Raw genomic sequence first — 14166 nt, 5'->3', positions numbered from 1 at the left:
ACAGTAGGTGAAGAGACAACCTATCAGACAACCTACTACCTACTACTTGTGCCGAGATTTTGAAGTGTGCATTCGATAAACACTTTACTATTTTTACACTTTACTCTTTATTAAGCGACCCAACTGATACTGGCAGGGCACGTGACAGTAACAACAAGGCAGATGTAGCATGTGCCCATGGTCATACTATATAAAACATACTTTTTAATGGTTACAAAGCAAGTACAAATTTCAAATTGTAGTATCCTACCTACTTAGTATGCGACTCTGGACGCACCACTTTTCTTTGGAGATATTCCGCAATATTGTTGGTGACTATGTCAGTTAATGTACATATGGCAGAAATGCACGGAAGAATCAATTAAAGACGTTGTTTTAGATTAAACCATTAAGGGTTTAATCTAAAACAAATGCTTGCCACGCTCACATTTAAAAAACAAAGTGCATGTTAGATTTTGTTGCTAATTTGAAATATCTCATAAATGCTGTTTCTTAAGCTCAAATGGCATTAAACAAGCATATAGTTCAGGACCAGCCAATGCGCACGTGCAGTCGCAAGCGTGGGGCACTGAACGTTTCGGGACACTGAAAAATACCTCCCTACAATGTAGTATGAGAAAAACAGTACGCCTAAAGAGTAGTATGACTGAATTCATAGTATTTGAAAAACAGTAGGTGAAGAGACAACCTACCAGACAACCTACTACCTACTACTTGTGCCGAGATTTTGAAGTGTGCATTCGATAAACACTTTACTATTTTTACACTTTACTCTTTATTAAGCGACCCAACTGATACTGGTAGGTCACGTGACAGTAACAACAAGGCAGATGTAGCATGTGCCCATGTTCATACTATATAAAACATACTTTTTAATGGTTACAAAGCAAGTACAAATTTCAAATTGTAGTATCCTACCTACTTAGTATGCGACTCTGGACGCACCACTTTTCTTTGGAGATATTCCGCAATATTGTGTGTTGCACATTCTTCCATTCATAGTAATATGAGTGCACTCGTCTTGATATATACCATTTTTTTGGTCGAATTCATGACTGGCATTGACAGTGCTGTTTGAGGTACAGGTTTTGCGCATGCGCATGGCGAGGCAGCACTTTTTGAGCGGGAGATTTTCAAAAGATCGGCGCATTTCAAAACCTGATATAGGGTACAAAGAAATAGAACGTAAAATTAAGACGCGTTGTTTTTCAGCACCTTAAAAAATCTTATGCTGGTAGATGCTGCAGGGAAAACACCAAGAGATCCTTTAGCACATGAGTCTGGATCAAAGACAGACTTGAACCACAGAGACGTTTGTCATGCTGACGCACTGTGACCGTGTGTAAAGCGCAGCCGTAGAGTTTTCATGCGGCGACATTGGTCTGGTTTCCAGATTGTTACGTTGTGTGCAGAAGTGCCCATGTGTTCGGATCAAGACACGAGTTGGAACGCACTCATCTGTGCCGGCCCACAGAACCCACCCAGCCTTCCTCGCTCTCTCACTGTTTAAAATAAGACTCGGTCGTGATTATACGCTTTCACTCGCCAGGCCCAAATTACAGGTTCCTCCAGGCTTAGAAACGCTACCGGCAGAGAGTCGTGCATGGCCCATGGAGATGCTGAGACAAACAGAGAGTAGTGGAAATGAGCTGATGAGAAGCGAACAGCTGGAGGAAGAGTAGAACATGGTGTGAAATCAAACAGCTCAAATGAATACATCAAACTGATCAAACCATATACTAGTGCACAGAGAACACCTGGATAAATTAGTCTTATTTTTAAGATGATAAACTTTCAGAGGTTCAGAAGCTACAAATTAAAGTTTAATGAGGTCACTTGAGTTAATCGCATGTTAAAGTAAAAAAATAAAAAAAAATTGTTCCAAACCTGCGTGACTTTTTCGAATACAACAAGAAAAAAATAGCAGTTTATTTACTTCTAGTCTGGCATAAAATATATATATATATATATATATATATATATATATATATGTATTTTTTTTTTAAAGAACAGTATTTATTCTAAATAAAATAAAAATATACACAATAATAATTAGTAACAAAAGTGTGAGCATATTATTTATTTTTTATTTTTTAAAGAAATTAACATACAGTATAGATGTTAATTTGCTAAAAAGTAATATTAAAGACTTAAATTGTTACAAAAGATTTTTATTTTGAGTGAATGCTGTTCTTGAAAAAAGTATCACAGGTTCCACAAAAAAATAAAAAATATGAAAATTCAGCTTTGCCACCACAGGAATAAAGGATATTTTAAAATATATTCAAATAGAAAACTGTTATTTTAAATTGTAATACTACTATATTACCATTTTTACGGTATTATTGATCAGCAGCGTCATGTGAATGATAAAGCAATTTTAGAACAACACTTTTGCAAATAATTTCTTAATTTCTTTATAAATCATATGAGCTACTTTTGAAATGCTATACATCATCTTTTGTGTTTTGAAGTCATACAGGTTTGGAAAGACATGAGGGTGAGTAAACAGTTTCAATATCGACTCATCTAATTGGCCCATTGTTTTAAAATCCTCAACTACTTTTAACTTGAAACAGGGTTAATGGCACAAAAGGCCGCAAAAACATTGAGATGTACCGTAACGGCCAAAGATGTCAATTAAAAACTAGCACAGATGGAACGTGAGAATGTGTGATGCTGGTCTGCCAGAAACCATCAGGGATTCGTTGTGCTTTGGGAACGCAAAGATGAAAAAACAAAGTGCTTTTGTTGTTTTATGCTGTTTTTTCGACTTCGCTCTTAATACAGTATCTGCTTTCTACGTTTGTAACCACCTGTTACTCTACTACAGACACAGACGCACACACCGTCTGGCCTAGACTGGCACGTTCTCACATTACCACCGAGTTAAACAACTCCAAACATCCTTCAGTTCAAATAATAATCATTCTCTCTAGACTGTTTAAAACAACCTCAGCTTCCTGACATGAACACACCTGCCCTAGGAAAACAACATGAGAGTTCATCAAGTGAAAGTGAGATCTCTCTACATGACCCTCACAGGCGTCATATACACAAACCATCAGCGTCATGTAGCCAGAGCTCTTTTGAGACCAGCATTAGTGTGTTTCCAAATCGACCCTTGAATTGCCTCCTCAGGCAACGCCCAGGGCCCCACTGGCATCGTCATGGCGACAGACTATATATTGGTTATAGGAGCGCCCTGGTTTGGCTGCTATAATAGGGTGGAAGACTGCTAACCTCAGTAGATACACACACACACACACACACACACATGCTGGAGATCTAGTGACATAATTGCACATGAAAGGTTGTTTTTTAAAACATCTGGTGCAGCAAGTGCAGTTTAATGAGTGTTGGCTGCGGATCTGAAGAATTAATTAGTGGGCTGATATCCACACACACAGCATAGCTCTACTATTTTTAAACAAACAATGATGTCATGTTTGATCCCAGAGGCGTGGACTTTTTTGTGTGGATGTGGAAAAAGGTGTGACATTTTGCTCGCAGAAACTTAACGCTAAAATCACAGGTGACCAATTATGCAGTAATTTTGTTCTTTACTTTTTCTTTAATTTATTGCCCTTTCTGTATTACATGAATTTCTGGAATACTTGATTTTGATTGGTGAGTCGTGGCATTTTGTGGTAAAATATTTGAATATAATCAAATAACAATTGTCTATTAAATGTATTTTAATAATTGTATAATTATCTCTCTCTCTCTCTCTCTATATATATATATATTATAATCTAGATACAGGTCCCCTAAATTATAATAATATAAATATAATAATAGTATTATATAAGTAATTTATGATTGCTTTATTCATTTCACACATTATTTTGTGTTAATTTGTATTTTAACTTGTGATATAATATTAACTTGATGTCTGTATCTGTGTTTTTGGATTTTTCAATTACTTCCATGTATGAAATGTGCTAAATCAAGTTGAACCTATGTCATTGCACATATGCCTTTTGTGGTTTATTGCTGTCTGATATTTTATTCTTAATGATCAATTTTTATAAAAGTAAATCCTTTGGTTGAGGAACGATTTAAGAAAGTTCATTTACAGCATGTTGTCTTGTTGACCTGTCTCATGGACTCCACCTAGTGATCGTTGATGGAAAGACATTTTAGTAATAATCTACAGGGACATATTTTATTCAGGGTACAGTACAGTTTACTTAATAATAGCTTCATTTATTACAAATGTACTACCTTTTCACCAGGATTTGATTTGATGGAGTACTTCAATGTAAGAGATTTTCTTGGAGAAAAATTTGAGCCAGGTCAGACCCCCTATGTCAGGCTCGGTACAATGCCCATCGTCCAACGAACAGAGTAAGAGAATCATTTATTTCAATGATATATGCAAAAATCACACTATGTACTTTTACTTCATTTACATTGTTTGTTTTCCGACAATATACTGTTCAAGGTGATACACATTTATTTTTTTCTTTGATTCTTGTGTTGTAGAGATGTGTTACCTCAGGGTCTGCCTGATGAGTATGCCTTTGTGACCACATTTAAGTTCAGGAAGACCTCTCGTAAAGAAGACTGGTACCTGTGGCAGGTCTATGACAAATACGGCATCCCGCAGGTGTGTATCAATGTGTCCTGAATGGGGCTGAAACAGCAGGGCTGTACAGAGAAACTGAAACTGAAGAACCTCTTCAAAAGTTCTATTTTTAAAATCAATTTGATTTTGAATTCGTTTATAACATAAAACATCATAAAGCTATAGTAAGTTGATCAAGCTGTAATGAGAATGTCCTCCAGGTCTCCATCCGTCTGGACGGGGAGAACAAGGCGGTGGAGTACAACGCCGTGGGCCTGACAAAGGATGCGGTCCGGGCCGTGTTTAAGAACCCAGAGGTGGAGAGTCTGTTTGACCGTGACTGGCATAAGATCGGCATGAGGGTGGACTCCAAGTCTGTGTCCCTGTTCCTGGACTGCAAGCACATTGAGACGCTGCCCATAGAGGAAAGAGAAGACATCGACATCCAGGGAAAGACTGTCATCGGCAAGAGACTCTATGACAGCGTTCCCATTGATGTAAGCAAATAGTTATGGTTTATTAACATGCATTTTTATGCAAGATTAAGTCTCCCTTGCTTAAAAGTGCTGTAATTGTTGTACCATGATTGTATCAAATTATAATACCATGCTACACTAAGGTACTGATTGATTATCATTTTCATATATATGTTAATATTTGCATGGTTCTTCAGAGAATACCATCATGGTAATCTCTAAAAAAATAAAAATATGATTAAATAAGTGATTTATGATTTGATGTTACACTAGCTTCAGTAGGATTGAAATATTTTTATTTTATTTTATTCACCAAGGATGCATTAAATTGATCAAAAATGACAGTAAAGACTTTTTTTTAAATTTATAATATTTGAAATTAACATTTCAAATAAGTGCTGTTCTTTTGAACTTTCTAATAAAAAGAAATGGTAACACTTTACAATAAGGTTCATTAGTTAACATTAGTTAACTACTTTAGATAACGACCTAAGAATGAACAATAGTTCTTCAGCATTTATTACTCTTAGTTCATGTTTAATTTCAACATTTACTAATGCATTATTAAAATCAATAGTTGTGCTTGTTAACAGTTAATGCACTCTGAATTAACATGGACTAACAGTGAACAACTGTATTCTCATTAACTAACATTAAGAAAGATTAATAAATACTGTAATAAATGTATTGTTCATTGTTCGTTCATGTTAGTTAAGACATTAACTAACATTAACTAATGGAACCTTATTGTAAAGTGTTACCAAAGAAATCCTGAAAAAAATGTATTCCATAAAATATTAACTGGATTCAGTATTAATAGTAGGAACCTGTAGGATAGGCAAGATTTATGTAAGAGCATATTTTAATCAAATTGGAATAACTTGGTAAAAACATCAAAGATACTGACTAACCCCAAATATGAATAAATGGTGATGCGTTTATGAATTTTTAAGTTAGCTGAAATCAGCTAATACAACCAGTTCCTGTGTTTCTGCCCGTGTTTCCTCTATAGTTTGACCTCCAGAGGATGGTGATCTACTGTGATGGCAAACAGTCTGAGCAAGAGACGTGTTGTGATATTCCCGGTGGCCCAGTAAGTGCATCTGACTCGCATACAAACCTTCATTCTCACCTCATTATGTCATCACATGGATAGAAATGTGAAAACATACGGTTTCGAACAGGACAAGTTCTCCAAAGGGCTCAAAGATCTTTGTTTTGAGTCCTTGATGAAGATGGGGATTATTCGTTGTCCAGAGTTCAGAATATAGTAATACTCATAATACTGAACATCTGAAGCTGCTTCCTCTTCCTTTCCTCTCTCTTTCTTTCATAACACATTCTGTCTTTTTCGGTTTCTGCGTTCACTTTCTCTTCTCACTCAGTGTGAACAGTCTCTGGTGACTGAGCCCCCCCCACTCCCACTGCCCACCCCAAAACCAACAAGCGCTGAGCAGAAGAAACCAGCCGCGGTCAACTGCTCCTGTCCTGCAGGGGAAAGGGTAAGACATTCCAGGTCAAAGGTCACACTCTTAAAGCTGGTGAACCCCTATGTTTAACATGCAAAAAATTGAATATCAGCCTTATGATATAGGAACCAAAGTTATTTACAGTGTATGAGCTAAATAGCTTTTTTTTCTGAAGTCATGTGCTGGAGACATTTAGGTCATGTTAATATTAAATACTTTTTTGGGTTCTGTTAGCACCATCTGTGATCATGTTATTGATTACCACAGAAAATAATTAAAGCTCATCCCTCACTTTGTAATACAAGCAACAATGTACAGTAATGCACCTTAGGGCTGTCAAAATGGCTGAAAAACTAAATTCGAATTTTGTACTTAAATGTTATCAAAACTCGAATTATATTCGAATTTAAAATGCATAATTTCAGTCAGGGTGAGGAAAAGCTTTTGTATTCTCTTCTGAGGCCACAAGAGGGTGCATCGAGGAAAATCTTACTAATGCACGTTTCTTCAAAGCTTAAGATAACAGGACTGTCTATGAAAAAATATATGTTTAAAATAATGTTTATAAACCAATTATAATTAACTAAGTTACTTAAAAAACTATAAACAAAACATTATCATGTATTAATACAAAGGGCGGAAAGCCAGTCACACAGAGTACATTTTTCATTCAAAAATACGAGTTGCAATGGGATGGGGAAAAAAACCCTGCCATAAAGTCACAAGATGTGTTTTTTCAAAGTTGAACTTGCATTCATTTTACATGGCTTTCTAAACATGCGACTCTTTTGTGCGATATGCGAGTGCAACGGTGATAGATGTCCCTCTAGAAAATGTGCGAAATATGCCTTCTGTGTGAACGGCTTGGTTTCAGTTTTGACGTAAACTACATCTTCTTCGCATTGAAGATCTCTTTTCCCCACAATATTTGTAATTAACAACGCAGCAGCGCCGCATCTAGTGGCTTCAACTGGATAGGCTAACAAAAACATTAAAATGCAATGACACTGTGCCACTGATAAGGCTTCCTCCTTAACGCACACCTAAAATTCCAATGCAACTTTTTTGCGTTCGAATGTGGATTTTTATTTTAATTTCGACGAATATTCGAAATTCAAAATTTTTTTGGACAGCCCTAATGCACCTATGGAATGATGGAATGGAAGTCAATGCACTGGAATAAATAAAATGCACTTTTATAGCCACAAAACGTCAACAAATAAACATGTTAGCATTAGACTAGTGTGATACAATTTTATAAAGATAATTAATAAAAAAGTATAATTATTATGTAAAATTTTCCAAAATAAAATGATAATAATACAAAAAATAAGGAATTACTAAATAATAAAATTAGAACCTATTATTTCAGCAGCTTAAATAACATAGTTATTCAGAATTTATGTAAGCCATCATTAAATATAAATTATAAGAGTATATAATTCATGGGCTGCACATTATGTTTGCACATTGTAGACATTCAGTATATTGGTTTGCTTTTACTCAGTCAAAAATATTTTCTGTGTTAATGAACAGTATGTCTCAGATGCTTTTGATGGATATTTTTATTATTATTATTATTATTTAACCTGGAACATTTTTATTTATAAGGCTGGATATCAATTTTTTAATCTTTTGTAATGCATTCAGTTTCGTTTTGCAATGCATTTATTCTTTACACACTCTTATTTCTGACCTCTGTCTTTCAAAATGAATCCCCTCATCTCTCTCTTCTGCAATCTCTCTCAATCTGTCCCATCCTGCAGGGAGAGACAGGTCTACCGGGTGTCGCGGGGCCCAAGGGTGAAAAGGTCAAATAACGTTTCAGTATCACAGCATCGCACAATGACTTTATTACACTTTTGCACATCTCTGGATGCATTTTCAGTGGGTTCCTCATTGGCTCTTTGCATAAAACTCTGCATCTGCAGGGGGATCCTAGTCTTAAAGGGGCAGAAGGACCGCCAGGACCCAAAGGGCAGAAAGGAGAGCGTGTACGATATCCATATTATCACACACATTGCTGTATATTAGAAATGTGTCTGCTGTTTCTGTCTTTCTGGGCCTAGAGTAATTGATTGGTGTTGATTGATTATTTGCAGGCTATCTCTATCAAAGGTGATAGAGGAGAGAAGGTAAGGTCATGAATTTAACAGCCAAACTCCTCAAGATAGACAAAACAGTGAATGTATGTGTGTTTGTTTGTGCACGTGTGTGTGTTTCTGTCGTTTCATGCGAGCAAGAAGCCAATTCATCAAAAACGTCTTTCTTCCCTTGAATCCAAAGTCTAGAATTACAAAAGAACAAAGAGAGACAAACTATGGAAACTGCCACTCTTTTGAGGATAAAAACAATAAAAGTACCTTATTTTGAAATGCAGAATTATGGGTCTTCCAACCTCAAAGGATATGCAAAACAAGAGGCTGTGCACCAAGCACCCACTCACAGCGCTTAAAACAGACATCCTCCGCTGACTCCAGGGCATAAATACCTCAGAATAATATCATAATTAACCTCTATCAGTCAGAGATTCATACAGGAGAATTAGATGACTGTGGTGTTGGGAATAGAATGACAACTGTCATTATTTAAACATTTACTTGTGCTTATTGTAATATTTCACTCGTATGATGAATATGGTGATTCACAGTCTGTTAAGACTTCTGGAAAGGAGTTGTATTTTGAGATTTCCACTGCACTCGGTCACTATTCGGCCAAATTTAGATGCCAGATAACACCCACAGCTAGAAAAATGTTGCATGCTGGATTGGTCAGAGGAATTTGCTGACCTAAAAACAGCAAATGCTGTGCTTGAGCAGGTTAAAGGAACACTCTTCTATTTTTGAAAATAGGCTAATTTTCCAACTCCCCTAGAGTTAAACAGTTGAGTTTTACCGTTTTCAAATCCATTCAGCCGATCTCCGGGTCTGGCGGTAGCTAAGGCAGCAAAGTTCCTTGATTATTACGCCAGAATGAGAGTATATATGTAAGAGAAATTCATGGCGAAGAGCACGTAATATATCAGTTTTTGTCAAAATATACAGAAATAACCACACACAGACAGATCGTCAGCTTGTGTCCACACAATTAAAATAATAGTTCACCCAAAAATTTGCTTATCAATAAGATATGTTTACTTGAGAACCTCTAAGCGAGATCCCAATTCGTCGGTCCTCCGACGTGACGTCGAGAGTGACCGACTGAGAGGGAACTTAAGGTATTATGTCTTATTTTCTAAAAAAAAAAATTTAACTGACATGAGTTTATGCTTAAAACAAGCAAAACATCTCTGTTAGTGGGTTAAGAAAAAATAAAACAGAAAATTATAATTTTTTTTGCGACCACACTTAAAGAACTTTTTTGTTTGTTCTAAACCTAAAAATCCACTGTTGTCATATTTTGTCTTAATTTTGTTGTATTTTTTTTTCAGATGCAGTACTTGATATCTTAAGTTGTTTTGGTTCTCAAGTAACTGTATCTTGATTTAAGATAAAAATACTAAGATGTTTTTTTTTACATGCCAGACAATAAATTAGGCAAAAAATCCTCTAGACTTAATAAAGGATGAACCTTACCTGGGAAAGTAAGCAACCCCTCAGAGAACTTTAATTTTTTCTTATGGATGATTTTCAATTACTTGTGTGTGTATTTCTCAGTGTACATGTCATATGATTTGCATGAGTGTCCATGCGTATATGTATATGTGTGTTCATTCTGTATATGTGAATGCATGTCTATGTTCTCACAAATTATCCATGTGTTACAGTATAAAGTTAGCTAGCAGCATATGGAGGAGTTGGCTAGTTAAAATGCATGATGTCACAAACGCATGTTTGTGTTTGAGGTGTTGCTCTGTCCGTCTCTCTTAAACCCTGTTTTGTGGTCATTTTGTCAATCTTTTCACACTAAAATGTTTGTATTGAAGCTGAGGTGCTTTTGAAATGTTGAGCCATGTTGTCCATGCAGAAAGATGTTACCACATCTTGCAAAGTATTGTTACAATATACAGTGTTTACTGAAAATACAGAGTTCTGGCATGAAACTCTAGATGGCGCAGTCCGATAGGTCTAACTCAATCTGACCTAATGACATCATTATCACATGGCACAGCTGATTGGTACTTTTCTGTAACGGTAGCCAATGCTCGCTGCTCAACATTCAAATATATGACTAGTGCATTGCCATAGCAGGTGCAGCTTGCTTCAGAAACCCTCCACCTTCCCCAGCTCCACCTGTATAGATCTGCTATGAGGTGATTCATGTATGCTATATGGGGGTTATTTCATGTATGTTATATTTGCAGCAGCAATATTTCTTACATGCTCACAGCGGTATGTCGTGGATGTATTGGCAGTAGCAAGTCTCGGTACTTGCTCTGCCGCAGCAGCGTAGCAGATCTATTCCGCCAAGACCAAATACATTAACATTGTCATGTACATTACCATGCTAATCCCTCCGAGAGTTGTCATGACAGAACTATTTTAATGCTTCTTTAAGTAATCAACATCTCAACACGGTCCGCAATCTTTGCACAATGTTTGCTGCAGTGCATAAAGCAATAGCTTATCTATGATGTCTATGAATTGTTCATTTAAGTCAGTTGCATATACTGTACTGATTATTGTACTGACATTGTACTCTTTTTTTCACTGAGGTGGAAACTGGCATCAGTAGATAACTTCATTAGAAATAAATTGAAATCAAACAAATCATGCATCGACAATATGCTGTCTGGGTTAGCAGCTCTCAAGATTGTGGTTATTTTGTTGTATTACTTTCTCTTGATGGCATTTGTCAGTTATCCGTTGACTTTATCAAAGTGTGAAGAAGTTTGAGAGTAATTACAGGCTATCAAGCTGCCCGCTGCTGCGTGTGAAGTCATTACTATAATCAGGTCACAAAAGCTTTTCTCTTTTACTGTTCAACTCTCAGAATTCCAGGAGATTCCCTGGAGTGCACGGGATATCTGAAAGGCAAGATATAATGGCAAAGATTTCTTTAGGGTTCCTTAGTGGTGTTTAGCATTAGTGTGTGATTAATTGTATTGAACAGAAGAAAACTATAGCCTACTAACTGTAGTGTTGGCCTCTTTTTGTCTTTTTATGATCTCACAAGCCTTTCTACATAATTGATATGCCTTTATGGTATGGGATTCTTTGCGTGGTGATGTCTGATGATCATTTCAAGCAAAAACAGTGAGTTTTTGGTTGGCTGGTTTGATGGTCTTGTTTTAAAAATATGGTTTCTAAGGTCAGATTTTTCACAGGAACACATTTGGCCACTTTTGGCCACATTTCAGGGGCCACTTGTGGCCATGTCCAAAGTTATGACATCTTGTTTTAAAGCCATGCTGAAATCCCGTCTCTCTCCGCAGGGGGACATCGGGGAGCGCGGTGAACATGGAGCCAGAGGAGAAAGAGGAGATAGAGTAAGATACACTTGTGTATATGCAAACAACACGAAATGGCATTTGTAGTTAAAGTGACATTAATATTTATGATATTTTTTTAGGGATCAGACGGTTTACCTGGTCTGGCTGGGAAAAAAGGCGATACAGGAGAGAGAGTGAGTGACAGAAAGTATATTTGCATGTGGTTGAAGGTATATTTTGATATTGACATTGGCATGTTGATGAACAGGGTGATCAAGGAGTTGCAGGTGATGCTGGGTTACCTGGACCTCTCGGACCAAAGGTGAGACCTCCTTTAGACAGAGTAGTAAAGATATGCTTGATTAGACTAGTGTCAGAAATTTGCATGTTCTAACTGTCAATATTTGCCCCCTCATAATTAATTTCAGGGGAATTGTTTTGTCATTTTGAGTCATAACATCAAATTTAGAAGCAGCTGTAAATAATGCAATAAACACTCCACTGTACATTTACTGTTGACAGCATTTTCTTTCCATTATTTTCTCTTTTTTATCACTTTTTGGTGACATACTAATTTCTGAACTGTGCTAGATGTGCTTAGTAGTTTTTAACATGATCTGGCTTTTTTGACCTGTTTTTATTTAGGGTATCCAAGGTGATGCTGGTCTATCTGGAGCACCGGGTCCTCAAGGGGTGTCTGTAAGTATGATCTGTGCATTTAAACCATGTACCGATGATTATGAAAGCCTGTTTCCACCTCAAGAGTATTGCAATAGAAATCTACTTATGACTTTATTAATAACTGGTACTTTATATTTCACAATTGCAACATGATTTATCTTAAATGCATCTTTATATCTCCCCATTGTGACTTTAGTTCTTATTTTTTATTTTTTTTCCTCACAGTAACCTTTTTATTTTATTGAATTTTAATTGATGTATTTTATTGTTTGTTTGGTTTTTACTTATTTCTTTTTTGAGGTTGAAACTGGCTTCAATAGATGATTACAACATCAGAAACAAATTGAAATCAAGACTTTGCATCCACAATTTTGTGTTACAACTGTTCAGGGCAGATCGTAGTGCATCCAGTGTTCTTCGTTGTGACATTTGTAAGATATTGAGTGTGTCGTGTTTTTCATCAGGGTGTTACTGGAGGTAAAGGAGACAAAGGAGCTTCCGGAGAAAGGGTAAGGGATGACTGACACCTGTCAATCATAACAACTGTTACCACAAATATCATTACTTAGGCTTAGTATTAGTATTAATAAGTACTAAAGGTTGGCAGGTCCCGCACCATTTGTGCTACAGACGTGAATGATTCCTAAAATCATGTCACAGAGGTTTTGCATGCACAGCACTCACTTTGTCTTCAGAAAATGTAAAAATCTAGTTTAGTCTGTCATTGCAGACCCCCTTCCACCCACTAAAAGGCCTGGGACAATGTTCCTGCTCTTCTTCCCCTTTTCAGCACCCCGTATTAGTTTTAATGCTTTGGAATAACTTGAACGGAGGCCAAACTAGTCATTGTCACGAAGTACTGTACATACCTGCAGATCCAAATGCTACAGAGGGAATATTTCTACAGAGTGAATGCAGGCAGACTAATAACTCAAACAGATGTCACAGTGCTGATGCAGACTCCATATATCCTGTTCTGTGGGGGCGTTGTGCAGTCAGACAGGTCTAAGAACAGTTTCACACGGTAGAGCGTTGCCGTCATTCTTCAGTCTGTCTGACGGTCCGCCCCCGCACGCACACTGAGAGCTTTTAAGCCAAATTTGGCTTTCCTGAAACTAACTTAGAAGTTAAAGATGGAGCAAATTTGTGCCACGAGTGTCAAAAAAATGGAACTGAAAAAAAAACAAAAATATTGTTTTGGTACAGGTTTTCATACATCACTCCCCATCTGTCATTGGCTGGCAAACACATAGTCTTGCCCCCAACTCATGCCATTGGTTGTGTTGATATCGCTGTATTTGGCTGGTTGGGATGCTCAAACAAACAATATTTCAGAACTATTTACAGCTGTTTTATTATGTTAAATATTTTAACATGGAAAATAAGATTAGTTTAGGCAAAGATGCATTACTTTTGAATGCTGTATGCTGTTTATGGGACATAAAATTAGAAATTATGGAATAGAAATGGAGATTGAGACATACTGTTGCAATGAAAATAATTAATTGTGCTCATAAAGGCATATGTGTTGAACTAATAGTCATTTATTTCATGAAATCATTGCAAAATTGGAAGCAGAATACAGCACATAATTAAATA

General features: G+C 36.6%; 1 protein-coding gene across 1 annotated transcript in view; it reads left to right on the top strand.

The window, feature by feature from the left end:
- LOC107551751 (collagen, type XXII, alpha 1) overlaps positions 1-14166 on the top strand; it is a 55843-nt gene that overhangs the window by 21761 nt on the left and 19916 nt on the right. The window contains exons 4-16 of the mRNA XM_016233475.1: positions 4239-4350; positions 4489-4612; positions 4792-5067; positions 6059-6139; positions 6432-6548; positions 8282-8326; positions 8447-8509; positions 8618-8650; positions 11890-11943; positions 12027-12080; positions 12155-12208; positions 12532-12585; positions 13032-13076. Coding sequence (XP_016088961.1) covers positions 4239-4350; positions 4489-4612; positions 4792-5067; positions 6059-6139; positions 6432-6548; positions 8282-8326; positions 8447-8509; positions 8618-8650; positions 11890-11943; positions 12027-12080; positions 12155-12208; positions 12532-12585; positions 13032-13076 — 1112 coding nt within the window. The remainder of the gene's footprint in view (positions 1-4238; positions 4351-4488; positions 4613-4791; positions 5068-6058; positions 6140-6431; positions 6549-8281; positions 8327-8446; positions 8510-8617; positions 8651-11889; positions 11944-12026; positions 12081-12154; positions 12209-12531; positions 12586-13031; positions 13077-14166) is intronic.

Source organism: Sinocyclocheilus grahami, unplaced genomic scaffold, assembly GCF_001515645.1.
Source record: "Sinocyclocheilus grahami isolate Dianchi unplaced genomic scaffold, SAMN03320097.WGS_v1.1 scaffold432.1, whole genome shotgun sequence".
Taxonomy (NCBI): Eukaryota; Metazoa; Chordata; class Actinopteri; order Cypriniformes; family Cyprinidae; genus Sinocyclocheilus; species Sinocyclocheilus grahami.
The sequence above is the reverse complement of the archived record's forward strand: the minus strand, read 5'-3'. Positions and strand labels throughout refer to the sequence as shown.